This window comes from Anser brachyrhynchus (assembly GCF_964034855.1).
Source record: "Anser brachyrhynchus genome assembly, chromosome: 6".
In the NCBI taxonomy this organism is placed as follows: Eukaryota; Metazoa; Chordata; class Aves; order Anseriformes; family Anatidae; genus Anser; species Anser brachyrhynchus.
In genome coordinates this window covers 19581052-19595918 of record NC_137700.1, presented here as the reverse complement: position 1 = coordinate 19595918, position 14867 = coordinate 19581052, and the positions used below count along the sequence as shown (strand labels likewise).

General features: G+C 37.7%; 1 protein-coding gene and 1 long non-coding RNA gene across 7 annotated transcripts in view; one reads left to right on the top strand and one right to left on the bottom strand.

The window, feature by feature from the left end:
* The window catches only part of LOC308197301, a 32084-nt gene extending 19250 nt beyond the window's left edge, over nucleotides 1–12834 (top strand). Inside the window, exon 3 of the long non-coding RNA XR_013952785.1 lies at nucleotides 8547–12834. This is a non-coding gene — a long non-coding RNA (uncharacterized lncRNA). The remainder of the gene's footprint in view (nucleotides 1–8546) is intronic.
* The window catches only part of TET1 (tet methylcytosine dioxygenase 1), a 77268-nt gene that overhangs the window by 11247 nt on the left and 51154 nt on the right, over nucleotides 1–14867 (bottom strand). For 3 of the 6 annotated variants that reach the window (XM_080597436.1, XM_080597437.1, XM_080597435.1), the window contains 3 exons: nucleotides 13984–14073; nucleotides 13398–13535; nucleotides 4675–5014 (listed from right to left, as the gene is read on the bottom strand). In XM_080597436.1, the coding sequence (XP_080453562.1) occupies nucleotides 4675–5014; nucleotides 13398–13535; nucleotides 13984–14073 (568 nt within the window). Of the gene's footprint in view, nucleotides 1–1712; nucleotides 1838–4451; nucleotides 4550–4674; nucleotides 5015–13397; nucleotides 13536–13983; nucleotides 14074–14867 lie in introns of those variants that run through there. The other 3 variants (XR_013952703.1, XM_080597439.1, XM_080597438.1) reach the window with 3 other exon arrangements.

The window sequence follows — 14867 nt, the reverse complement described above, 5'->3', positions numbered from 1 at the left end:
GGTATTTCACGGAGGGATGAAAAAGCAGATCAAATAAGCATTCAGTTCCGGTTCAGACAGCCCAGTTCTACACAAGTGCTTCCCAGCAGCTGCCTGACTGCACAGTCCAGCAGGAAGCACTGCGTAAAAGATTTTTAGGTAACTGCCAAAATTTAGTCTGTCTGAAATTAAGCCTGTGAAACAACCAAAATTCTTTATCACCTTACCCCAAATTATGACAGAAGGAAAACGCGTGTTTACAGATCCTGTCCCTTGCAGAAAGTACAATTTGTGCATTAGCAAGTAACTGCTCAGAATTAAAAAAAGTATCTGGCAACATACTCCAGGTAAATTCACACTGCTACATGTGACTTGCTCTGTCTTGCACCTAACTGGCAAACACTAGATATTTCAAGTCTTTTGGGGGATTACTTGTTCAGCTTATGTCAGCTCCCAATTTCTAGTCCTGGCACACTGCAGTTGTGCTCATTTGTAGAACAAAACTGCTCTCTCCTCAAATGACTAGTTCTGGTCACAAGTAAGTTTCATCCAGAGTCCGTAAGAGTAATGGGAGATAATTCCGTTGACTTTGATGGACTTTGCATCATGCCTTAAAACTGCTTTACATCTGTTTGCTGGCAAACTAGTACAACACAGAGTTCTTCCATATTCTCACAAAGGACCGTCTCTGTCAGTGTTGTTTCTTTGTTCCATAAATACACAGAATGTCTAACTGCTTTACCAAATATAGAAGAACTATTCTCTCTTCTATTAATTTAGTAATAGTGATGGATTAAAAAACATTCTTTCAACATGCTTTCAGGAATGAGGAAAAAAAAGCAAAGTGGGATAAACTACAGACACAATACATTTAGCATACAAATACTGAAACTGAGGGGTGACGTAAGGAAACTGCATACATTCTTTTAAGGACCTTTTTATGAAAACAAACTCAAAGCATTCCATTTAATTAAGAAAAAAGCCTACACTGAAATTGTATTTAACAGCATTAAGTTGAAACCAACATTTTCTATATAGGGTATATCCATGTTAGAGAGATACAAAACTCTGTGTGTTCTGGAAACGTACAGAGGTGCACATTCCTCTGAAATTAGTACTGAACAAAAGTCAGGGTCGATGTTTTGATTAGGAGGAAAATATTACAGATGTTAAGAAACAGAAGTAAATTCAAATATATGGGTAGAAGGAAATCAGTAATGGTTCAGATAAAGTGGCATCCCATCCCGGGGCTACTACCTCCTGTTCAAACAGAGTGCAGCCCCACTGGGATCTGCTGGCTGCAGTACTACTGTGCTGCAGCCAGCCGAGAGACTGGCTCTGGGCTGGTGGTTCGTCTCTGCTTCTATCCAATACAGGCCAAGAGGAATTGCCAGTATTTACAGAGAGAAAAAATAACATTTCCATCTCTAAAGTTTATTTGTCCAGAATAATGGGCTTTATGATGAAACTATATAAAGATGCATTTTTTTCATCTTTAATATGTATTTTGTAACAATTTAAGATTTCAATGGCTCTCAGCATTAGCACAAATGTAAAAATTAACAGTTGTGCTGCGTGGTATTGACAAGAGGTGTGTGACAAATGCACCCTATTTAATATATAGTGTTTCTACAAAACACTTGGCACAATTAGGTATCTAGCCAAGTCATCACGTATGCCTGCTCTACCAAGCAGACCTAAGCTGTCTTCAGCACCATAAAGGTCCTCCTCACCATCATCTCTGCTGCTAGGTAAAAACAGAAGATAGTCCTGTCTTAGCACTTTGCAATTTCCAGCTCTCCATACGATGCAGACATGGCAGGTTAGAGGAGTCTCTCAAGGTTTACGGGCTTTCCAGCTGGGGATACAGTAATGGCTTTGAAATGATGGTCAAAGTCTCTTTCAAAGGAAGATCACGAACAATGGACAATACCCAATAGTCAGCCTTGTGACTCCTTCAAAATCCCCCCAGTCTACTCCAAAGAGTGTTAGCCTCACATGGCCTAAAACCTGACTGAATATACAATGCTTATCTCATCTAATTGCACATTCTCCATATTCTTTTTAGTATTTAAAAAGCAAAACCAATGCTTTAAACTCTTGTCCTCATCAGTAAATTGAGTACATTACAGATACCATTTATCAATATTTTTTTTCCTTTCCAGTAGACATAAGCTAGTATTTTATTCCTGTATTAGTAGAAAATTTAACAGCAGTATCTGACATGCTTAAGGTAGCTGTAGCAGAACTCTCTTTACTCACTGCTTACCTAAAACTATACAGTTGGTATTGTTCTTCTCTCCCCCTAGTAAGTTTCTCTGTACTTTGTTTCCATTACCTATTACACAAACCTTTCTGTTTTTTATGTTTAAATGGTATGAGCAGAGCTGATGGCCACTATTAACGTGAAAGGATACCCATTTAAATAATTGTTTCCTCCAGTTTACTGTCAGGAACGATGGCTACTGGATAGTCTAATTTCAACTCCTCTCTTCCACAGGCCATTTGATTTTGTATTGATGTTGAGTCTTGTAATCTTTGCCAGATTAACATTATTAATTTCTCAGGACTAAAATCATACCTACAACTGGCAAAATTAAAAGAACCAACCAAGGACTGATCCCTTATTACAGCAAAAAGTAGTATGTACAGGTTAATACTATAATTTTCTAAATTCATAATCCATGGATCTTTGTGTTTTTGGCAAGGGGCAGGGCAGCGGCCGTTATGGTGACATTCAGCCATTGCGCTGTGTGACTACAGGAAACACATACAATGTGCATAAATGCTTTGAGTCACTAATCTTGGCCAGCTGCAGCAACGTGCCATCTGCAGATTTGGGCTTACTGTGTTGACAGCTTTATTTGAGTCAGAAAGAACGGCATAAACTCGACATGTTTCACTTGCAGAATCTTGAGGGAATTCCACTATCAAAATCTGCATGATAGAGGCTGAACCTTTACGACAGAAAGAAAATGGTTTTATTCAACTCTTTTAATCTTTGAAAAACTTTCTCACTCTTAAAGAGTATTTCTTCATCACTCTGATTTATTTTTATCAGCAGCTCTTTTAGACTGTATTACCTAATTATTTATAGTCAAGATCAATTATTTAAGTTGGCTGGTTTATGTAGTTATTTTATTATTCTTGCATGTTTAAGGGAATAATGATAAAGACTTACATTTCCAAAGCATACAGCAAAACTCTGGATAGCATACCATTTGTTAAAGGCATGGCTTTCAAATTCAGAAGCCATGCCTGTTTTTAATGACAAGGTCATGCTCAGGTAGACAGTTCCTAACTATTTCAGTGTTTCAGAACAACTTTACAGTGAGATCAAACAATTTCAGAATTCCTTCCCAAGCCAGAGTCTAATCCTTCCAGGACTTCCAGTCCACCTGAAGCATGATGGAAGTTATTAATCATTGCTTTGGAGTTATTGTTGGACATTGTCCTCAGCCTGAGGAGTCCTTTTATATTTGTTTCAGAGCCTGGACTGTCTCCCAAACTTACATGCAGATTAACTCAATGTCTGTCTAATTTCCTAGTAGTGTAATAATTCTTTTCTTATTTCATCCTGCTATACACAAAGTTTTATTTGTTGCCCTGTCTCATCTGAGAGAAACATGTACTCAGGTTGATGAGTACAAATTACAGATGTGTCAAATAGATTCTCGTTTGCAGTGTTTTTTCTTCCCCAGAACATATCCACATTTAATTTTTGTTCCTCAAGTGAAATCTATCACATGTACCTGGATTTCTCTCATGAATTAACATTCAAAGTTTCAGCAGATGGCTAAATTCCCCCTTTTCTTTCCCAGAGCCAGACAGGCTATGCTTTTTATTTTTCTCCCTTCTAATCACAGAATCTACTCTGTGGCTTCCTCCTCATCTTCCTTCTTTTCTACTTTTCATTACTGAGAAGTCCCAGAGAAGAGTTTTATTGTCCAAAAATACTTGTTCAAAACCTGACCCCAGTCAGGTAAAATAGCACGAATCAAAAGCAACTCCGCACAGCTCAGTCAACTAATGACTCTATGCTGCACAAGCACACATTGTTGCAGAAGACTGAGGCCAGTGCAATCTCCCTGTAATAGAGAAAACATACCTTTTACTTAGCTGCTGTCAGATCCCATCTCTCACACCCTCACCAACAGCATTTCAAAGAATTTGAGAAGTACTGTTTTCTTTGATAAAACCTTGCCCCCCCCCCTTTTTTTTGGGGCAAGTCTCTTGCTCTGCTGCAGTATCTGTGTCACTAAGTATTAGAAGGAAATTATCATCAACTCAGATTGTCAGAAAGCCATTGTCTCTCATACAAAGTAGGTAATGGTTCTTGTGCTTTAAAATGATATAAAATAATGCCCATTGTTTAAATAAACATTCCTACCATTTCAAGATGTTCTTATTACCATTATTTATCAGAATACAGGAACCTGAAAACATTTCATTGGTGCATTAGCATTACTTACGATTACGAAAACACCACCACAAACTTATTTTTGCGTTATCACCTGTCTTCTTCTGTGCCAAGAGAGAATGCTGACTACACTGTCTTGTTCATTAGCTCCTAAAACGCAGGGTAGGGGAATATGTTATAAAAATGAGTATTAGGGAGCTTTTCCTTCCCCTCAGATGGGTAGGACACAACACAGAGTCAGACAAGACCAGTAGAATTTAATGAGCATCACTCACCTAAACAATGCAACGTGTTGCTCAGATTTTCTGGTGCTTCAGTTTTCAGCTTTACTGGTGTTGAATACTTTTTGTCTATTAATGGCTGCTTTTCAGTTGGGGTCCTCCTTGTGTCAGGTTTCTTTTTCTTTGTGGCTCTAAGAGGCTCAGCTAACATTCGTACTTCTCTGGGAAATGCTGTGAGCACCTGTATGGCTCCGGCTTTTATCTTAGCTTCCAATCCTTCCTCGGTGCCGAATTCATCTGTTTGTGAGATTTTGTAGAGAGGTAACACGTGGAGCTGTTCATCACTTGGAATCACCCCCACTCTCCGGTTATCTTCCTTTGTTAATGTACACACCTGGGAGGAACAGGACCATTTACAAATACAACCAGAACACAAACGTTATTTAAATATTTAAGCATTTATCTTGGACTTCATTGTTTTCTTGTATTTTATAGTCTCAGTGCTATAGGTTTTCAAATGTAGACATCTGACACGTAATTTCTTTGATTTATGGTGATGCAGAAAAATTACTGGTACCTGAAGAATAAGGTGAAGGCATGTGTTTTGGACAGGAAAAATTCAGCTTTGGGCTAGCTCACACTATCCACAAACACATGCCAAACTCATTAAATAGGCTGAGCTCTAAGTATACTGGAAATTCCTAAGTATTTTTTTTTAGTATGTATTTGATGTTCAGGTTCATTTTTAAAGGCTAAATATGAAAAAAACAAACAAACAAACAAAAAAAACATGGATTCAACAAGAAGTTTGTAAGACATGGAACTATTTTTTTGTTGTTGTTGTCTGGCAAATGAAGTTATCTATATTGCTCTGTATTTTCAGTAAATCTCAGCTATAACTCTCTAGTTCTGAATCTACGTATCTATACACACACTTTCTTAAATTAACACCCCTCCCCAACTCTGCCTGCTGTAATGAAGTCACGAGACCCAACAAATATTTAGTTTCTCTCATGCCATTGACCTACTTTCTCTCATTAAATTATGTGTTGCCAAGAGAAGGCTGGCTAGATCCAGTTTGATAAGAAATGTGAATAAATATCCAAAGTTATTGCAACAGTTTTCTTATTAGTTATTCCAAATCACTGCTGAACCTTCGCAGTACTTATGACTTCCAGCATGTCTAGAGTTCCAGCTGTTATTAATATTAAACCTTCACCTTAAAAGAAGAGCTAAAAACACATGCTTGTTTCCTAGGGACAAAAAAAAACACAGAACAAAACAAAAACCACAGACACACACAAAACATTCTTAAAAACAGAGGGGCAAACCACATCTATCTGGTTTCATTCTGTGCTTTCCAAGGGATGGCGACAGTTTTACACATTTGAGCAAGTGTTCAAATAAACCGCACATTAAGTTTCATTCATTAAATTCACAGGAGAATGCTGTTTTTCACAATATACCACATTACTAGAAAGCCATGCATTAATACCATGGCACAGTTAAGCTTCTATTTCATGGGGAGTTGCTAACTACACACACAAAGGAATCTGAGCACCATCCAAGGAGGAGATGATACTCCCTAAATGAGGGCATTCTCTTTCCATCATTGTGTAGATCGAATTTGATGCATATCACCAGTTAATTCAGTTTTCCAGAATATTGTCACCATGCCTAACATTCTGGGGGAGAATAATAATAATATAATTTAGGAAAAACAAACATTTATTTTGTAGCATAGCTTTCACATAAAAGCATCACAGATTTATTTCCAGAATAATAGAATTACAGAATCACAAACTAAAAATCCTAAATAAATAAGGTGGTGGTTAGGGCTTTATAAATAGCTATATGCAAAGCTTGACAGTTGCAGAGCAGCAAGAGGAGAAAATTTGAGGGGCAGAGACAAAGGAGAAGAGCTTTTCAGGTGGCATTTTAAAAGAATCAAGAGAAGGGGTCTTCAGAAGAAAAGGTGAAAGGGCAAGTAGAAGCTGATGAGTAGCATTTACTGATGTGCTTGCTCCATGCGCACTTACCTCCACTGGGCAGCCTTTGGACTACGGGGAAGATTTAGAAAAAACAAGTTGTTCCATGAGCAGCAAATGACGCCTGGTTTCCTACGGACTTGTCCATCCCCACGCTCCCACGTGCCCAGTCCCAGCACCATTATCCCTGCCCCCATCACACCTTGCTGCCACCTCCGCTGGGTACCAGCCCGCGGGAAGTGGGGCCCGGCTGAAGCTCAGCGCCTCCCGGTGTGCGTGGATTAACCAGGAGCTGCAGCTGGAGCTGACCTGGGTCTGTCTCCCCCGCTCAGCAGTGGGCTTTCACCAAGCTTAGAACAAGAGGTTAAAGGCTCCAAGACAAGTTTCTGCGGAGTTCAGTGGAATCTGGTTGAAATACGCCAGCAGATTCCAAATTATTCAGGAATGGGAGAGAGGGTAGGACATACACAGAGCACAATTACATAGGGCTCAGCACATCCTCCCCTTCTAAATTAAAAACAAAAACAGAAATAAAATAAGCATGGAGGCACCTAGCTCCTGTTTGTTTTCATTAGACGCTGCATGATTCTCACTAGCTGTTAAAAATATTCTGCCCAACCTCTGTCTGGACCCATACGCTAGTCTGAAAAAAGGTCTAAATCTTGAAGATTCAATCTACAATCTCGCTATTTTGAAAATCAAAACCCTCACCCAATTTACAGTTCTGCATTTCCAGGCATTTAATCAGATATGTTCATAGAAATCTTATCTTGTACAGTTATTAGATTTATTCTTTCCCATAAAGAGATTTTCTCTTAAAAATTTATTACTTTTAATCATCTTTTCATCTGACTTATAATTAGACAAGGATAGATTAGCTCTATATTTTTGCAATGCTTGACCCAGGGGAAAGCATATGAGCAGACAGAAAAAAAAACAAACAAAAAAAACTCCTATCAGGTGAAAGAGAGCTTAACTGTAGGCAGAAATGAGTATTAGACAGTATCACAAGAGCAACATCCTCTTTAAAACAATGAAGTCAAAGAACTCTTTGGAGGAACTAAAGAAGATAATGGCTGTAGGACTCTGGCAGAACTATGTAGAAGGTATAGTCACCTCCAGTACACAATATATTAAATACTCAAATGAGACAAAAATGAAGAAAATTCTAAATTCTCCAGAAAAAAAAATGAATACCTAAATACCCTTAATACACCTAAAGCCTAAATACCATAACAGAAAAGCTAATATATATTATTTCTCAGGGTCATTGTTCCCCCATAATATATTTCATTATAAAAGGAAGAACCCAACTGCAAGTGGATAACTGAAAAGTTAATGTTACCAGGAAAACAGTTTTAAATTTAGATTTTAAATTTAAATAAATTATGGCCCTACAGATGAGCTGGCAATTTACAGCTGAAGCAGAGTAATCCACCTAATGTGAAACATCCGTTTCAAAAGCCCCTCTAATACTGAAATTTGTGCAAAATATTCCATGAGGAAACTTAAGAATCTGAGTAAAAATGGATGGCATATTTATTGACTACAAGGTTCTTCAAAAATTCAATCCATAGGCACTATTCATAAGCTACAGCTGAGAAGTTAAAAGCAGCATTTTCCATTGGTTGTGATACTGTGTGCAAATGGACCAGAATTAAAACTGAACATGAGAAAATCATAGACTCTGTTAAACCCCACTTACGCAGTGAAACTACATATCCTGCTACACTCTATTTTTTCCAGAACATGCAGCTAAATCATCCAGGATGCTGGAAAGCCAAAAAAAATATTGGCCAGGTGGTTTGTTTAGGTTTCCGTGTGCCTGGTGATCAAAACCATTGCCTATTCTGGGTTTAGTGATGTCATGGTAAAACTTGCATATTCATGAAACATTTCCCCCCCCTTCTTTTCACTGAAACGCACCCATGAACTCAGTGACATGCCCTACACATCTGTAGCCATGCAACTGTGAATGAATTATTCTGGGACACCTTCATCTGCCTTTGGCCTCCTGAACTTCACAAGATGTAGCCTTTCGCACCACGATGTAAGAACAGATGTTTTAAATTCAAGATGCAGCAAAGCAGTCAAACAGCATTTCTACCCTTGAAGGATGAAATCAGATTTCCTATGCTCATCGTCCCTTTGCAGATGGAACGGAGAGAAGGTGCCACGTGGGACTCCGAGGTGCTATGCCATCATTGTTTATCATTACAAATACAAACGACTTTGCTTTCTTTTCTCTTGCAGCTGAGAAACAGTCCTGTTTTGTTGGCCTGTTATAACCTGAATGCGCTTGCATAAGTCTGCAAGTCCGAGAAGGGAGTCCCAGACATTTTTCCTTTTGACCGCTTGAGGTTCAACTAACAGTGCCTTCTCCTGGATACACCCACCTCAGGTGCTGTTTTCATGCCGCATGCTGTAACATGGGTGCAGTGCACAAACCACTGTCTGGGAACTCACGGATTACTAGTGAACTTCTAGTATTTCTCCATTTTCACAATATAAAGAATAACAAAAATCCTTCCGTTAAGGTGCTGTGGAGTTTATCTTTTTTCTGATTTGCTATAATCTGAACCTCCAGCTTAAGCATCTAAGTACTTCTGTAGCTCACAAAGAAGTTGTGGACATGACCTCAAATGCACTCTTCAAGTATTTGCAGACATATTCTGTCATTTATTGCAAAAGTCTGGACATACATATGCAGTGGTAACTTGATGAGCTGTAACTACAGACATACAGTAAGTTACAGGAAGAGCAGAGGATCTTTAAAAAATATATAAGAAGGAAAAAAATCAGGAACAGTTTGTTGATGGATTGCTTATTGACACTAACTACTTACTTAGTTCTGCTGCCAATAATTTTGCATTGCAGCTGCCCTTGAAGCACAGATGTAAGCATAGATGTATCTTCCTCCCCTTCCTTCCGCAGTGCCTGCTACAGACTGTGCAGCTCCGCCACTGCTCTCTCACCTTCCTGCACCCCAGCAAAAAGGGCAACATGCCCCACACAGTGAGCAGCACCCATATACATGGCACACAGCTAGTAAGGTCATCATTAACCATTTTGTTCTAGCTGTTGTGAAACCCCTTATTTCAGTGATTTAAATGGATTCACACAGGTATTAAGAGTGTGATCCTTTGCAGCTAAGCCATTGAAGAAACAGAAATACTTACATTTCACAGAATCCATTAATAACTATAAAGCCTTTATTTACATGCTGCTCATTTACAGTCTAGCTTCACATCGACAAGGAACACTGCACCCTAACACTGTGTTGAAATATACAGCAATGGCCCTTAGTACAACATTAGAAGATGACAAAAGAATCTGAGTAGAAATGGATGGCATATTTATTGACTACAAGGTTCTTCAAAAATTCAATCCATAGGCAGAAATTACTTTTGCTTCTTTCAGACAAACATGTTGGTTTACACCTCTGTAGAAATGCCAAGTGTTTTCATTCTATTACAGAGACAAATAGGTAATATTCACTTTTGTCTTCAGCTTTTCTATCAAAATGCAGTTCTGCAAAATTTTCAGATTTTGATAGCCAGGAAAGGTTTTCAGCAAATCAAATCTCCCATGGTAAATCTTGCTTTTTCTAAATTAAAATGTACTATTCTACCTTGTATCTACAAAAGATGTTTCCAAAACTTTTCTTCCTCCCCTGCTAATAAAAATGACAGTCATTTATTTTCAGAAACACATACAAGTAATTCACTTTATCATCAAAACGTGTATCTGGAAAAATACAGGAATGCTTTTCTGAAAATCTGGCAGGGACAGAGAAAGGAAATTGTTCTTTGCAGCTGATTAGATACAATATTCTTTTAAATATACAGTAAATTCCCTACTTGTCCTTAAGCTCATTTAGTGCTTTGCTGAACTCATATCTGTGTCTGATTTAAATCATTTTAAAAAAATCTGTTTTTCCTTTAATTCCTGTGCACTGTGCAGTATTTCTTTCATATTTGTGGTGAAAGTGATTCACCAGCAACTGAAGGGAGAAATGAAAATGTGTCACTCATGCCATAACTAGTGGTGATAGAGCTGGCAGCATTTTATAAATACCATCTTGTAAGGTATTTATTTATTTCAACCTTTTTAGTCTAGAGGAACTTCAGATTTTATAAATGAACATTTTGTGTCTGGGTAAGAAGGAAGAGAAGCAATCTTACCAACACCAACGATGTGCAAGATGACGAGTATGTTTTGTACAAATTTTAAAAGTGTAAGTTGTAATTATCATTAAAAAAATCAAATAAAGGAAACGAGAAAAAAAGGTAAATTCACTTGCATGCCTTTGAGATTTAAAAAGCTGGGCAAGTCATCCCCACTCTGTTTATTAGCACATTATCAGAAAACAATCATCTATACGAAAACTGACAGTCACCTCAGCTAGGTGACTACTTGCTACTTGCACACACTGCATTTTGCATACAGAATATGTCAAAGGTAAGATGCAAATGCCTCCATCATTGCCAGCAGTGACGTGTAAGAAATGCTAATCTATTTTAAACTAAGTAGGTAGCTGGAGTAGCTTCTGAAACTACATGGGAACACAGGAGGTGACCAGACGGATGGTAGAGTCCCACATGGTAATTTCTTTTTGTGTTCTTACCACTAGTTTTCCTGCTTGTTTAAAAGCCAAACTTAACAACCCTTATTTTGATCATCAACAAGCTGATCTAGATTGAAGAAAGCCCAGTATATCCTATTACCTTGTCTGCAGAACAACAAAACTCTCTGCTTTAGGCTTGCAACGTGCATCACTGTAACTACATATCTAAGCACACTAGACGTACTAGACAGCAACTTACATAAGCCTTCTCGCTGTGGAGGTTGTATATAGATCATTAGGTAACTCTGAACTCCAGTTCACCTTCTTGTTAAATTTTGTTACATAAATTGAGTGTTAATATTTGCCACCTACTTATACACAGCCCTTTGTTTCAAGCATATCGGAATAAACAGATTAAATAAAGAGAATATTAAGTGTGCAACTTGTATGAGTGAGCTATCTGATGAAGGTCACATTTAAAGGTGAACTTCTCAGCAGTTGTAGTGATTTTACGTTTTGTAAGACTTATAAAATTCATCACCAAAATAACATCAGATGACTGTAGATAAATACGCAATCATAGAACTATTCCCTGGTACATTTCTCAAAAAAAAAAACAACCACCATCACACACACACACAAAAAAAAGAGTTAATCATCCCTCCAGCCAACTGTTGGCCATACATTTATGGCTTTTCCAAGAGGATTACTGTATTCTTTATGGGATCCAGTATGGCTGAATGAGTAGTGGGATCAGTTTCCATTTTGTCTTTACATTAAGAGGCAAAGTAGCACTTAAAATATTACTTTGGGAACACCCAAATTAAGTTTCATTTAAAACTATGTCATGCAGTCTGCCATGAAAAGGAAGTCTCATTTCCAAATTTGGGATCTTTAAAAGGTCTGAATTACCACACTTCAGAAGCTTTGAAGTGACTGTACATACACATGAGCTTACTCATAGTAGCTCACTAATATTTTGCAAAGTATGCTTTCAGCATTTTCTTATAAAATATCTGCATATAAGTAGCATTCAGCATTAGGAAGAAAATATTAGTCTATTCAGGACTGACATTCCTGCTGAATTCTGAGGCCTGCTTCCATACTTCAAAGTAGCAGATATTTACCCAACCTACAAGCACACATTTAACATTAACAACCTTTCCAGTCATTTCTCCTTGACATTACATACAAACACCGGTAAGTATATACTTAAATTCAATGCTTTATTGAATCACAGCAACATAATAATTGAATTCTCATTTTCAAATCTTAAAAAATTCAGTTTATAAGAGGGCAGAGATTTTAGATGCATTTCTTTTTTCTGTATACACATCCTTTGATTGAGAAATTATTCTCAAGCGTTACCTTCACCGATGTACAAGAATTCATCCTAGTTGTTTAGGAAGTATTTACAATGTTCTAACTACTAAAGAAACAAAACTCATATTTACACAAGCATTGTCAGTTTTATTTCATTTTCTTTTGACTGTGTCCCTCTTCATGACTATGGTTCTCAGTTTCTAAAAGACTACTTAACTGAGTAATTCCCAACTGATTTTCTCACTAGCAAACCAGCAAGGTATTTGGTACAATGACCACATAAAAAAAAAAAATACACACTGACGACTGTGGGTTTTCCTTTCATAATGAGATACTCAGATTTAATTTCAAGGACCGTAACAGGCACCTGACTCCACCACCATGACATCATACAATGTACTTTCTGACTAGTAACTTTACCAATGTGAAGTCTGGTAAGTGCACAGTGCAAGGAGAAAGTGAATTTGATGGGCTGGGGGAGGTAAATTAATAACGAGTTTATTTGTTTAAGCTCTTCTACAGATGTCTGTGCAACTCCTTGATTAGACCATTATTACCTGACTTTGAGCATCGAGCTTCTACTCAGAATAGCTTATCTGTCCCATGGACAATCCCGTCTAAAGGGCTTGTGTGTCTTCAAAGAATTACGGTATTTTGTAGGAAAGATCACTCACATACCTTTCTTGATTTGCTCTATAACAAGATGAACGTATGTCCTCTGTAGACTAATAATAAATAGATCCAAATAACATGAGAATTTATAAATGGCAATGTGCAATTAATTTCATAATCGTTTAAAAAACTTCACGCAAGTGTACCCACTAAATCGAGAAACATTTTAGGACACAGAGTAATCACAGCAGTAAACAGTACAAAAAAAGAAAATCCTATGTACATACCACAGTGCTTCCATTGTGCATGTTATGTGTATCCTTATGGGCATGGGCACAGAAATCTATGCAAGCTGTTACACCAGAGAAAGGCCTACCGTCCTTGGATCCAAGCCGACAGTCTGGGCCCATGTGTTCATTTTCCACCTAAAAATGAAATAAACTACAGGTACTTAGGACTGCAAGTGTGTGATGTAGAACACCCCGAGCCACAAATGCACTTGTGATTGAATAAATACAGCCAGTAAGAATATCAGAAAGCACCTATTTCCCCACGAAACATATAATACTTATTACTGACTGTCAACAAGATTATCAGCTCAGCCAGGATCAAACTGTCTCTGCAAATAAAGTGTTTTTATTTGTAAGACTTTTATAAATGCACAGCTGGGGGCATAACTTAATCACCAGCTGGAATAAAAAAGATTTTAAAACCAACCACATGAAATAACAAATCGAAGTAAGCAGTGGGATTCGTCACATCTGTGAGATCTCCTGCTTCCACCTGTTAACATACTTTGGGGTTGCATCTCGTTTTTAAACAATGCTGCCTTGTTGGAGGTACAGCTACATTAGTTGGCTGTCACAGACCTACCTGGTTCTGGAAAGCTTCAGGAGCAAGCTTTTTATAAACCGGAGCCACATCAGTAGCTAAAGTTTGCAAATTATTTTCAAGAAGTTCCTCCTGCAGAGAAAGACAATGTTTAGAGAGCTGCAATTTACTTTAAATGAATCTAAACCAGTTTAGAGATGTCTGACTCAAGTCAGCAAAGCTAATAAGGTCCACCTCTACCTTATTTTATTAATCTGACGTCTGTACTACTGTCCTTTGTCACTGGACATAAATAAGGCTATTTTTACATTACTAGAATACCAAAAGCAATAAATACAAGTCAACCAAATAGCAACAGAGGATGTGTGCTAAGGCAGAGAAACCCAATACACAAGGAATTTATTTTTGCATCGTTTCCTCCTTCTCATCCACAGCCAATCAAGGAAAGAGGTATGTTCCACAGAAAATAGAGAAATACCATCCAGAAGAAAAAAATTATACCACATTCTGGGTGGAGATGGAAACTCATGTCTTCTTTTAGTGTTTTGTTTATGGGGTCTTAAGTCACAATGATAAATTCCTGCTAAAATATAAACTTTGCAACTTCTTTGTCTTTTAATCTGATGAGTTACTCCTAACAGTATTTAACATTGATTTCAGCTTGCAGGGGGAGAGGTATGTTTCTAAAACTGCAACAGAAACTTTAAGAAGATTTGGTATTTTGTTATTTGGGTGTGAAAAAGTCACAGTACTTCATAGAAATATCTACTAGATTTGGAAGTAATATTCAGCTCCCTGGGGAAAGCCATGGACACATAGTGGGCTTCTGTGGCAGTGTGACATTTAACCTCTTATTTAGAGAAACGCAATCCCTAAATTCTTGCTTTTCCTGAATTGTTGCTTTTCCAGGAAAATCACTAGCAACC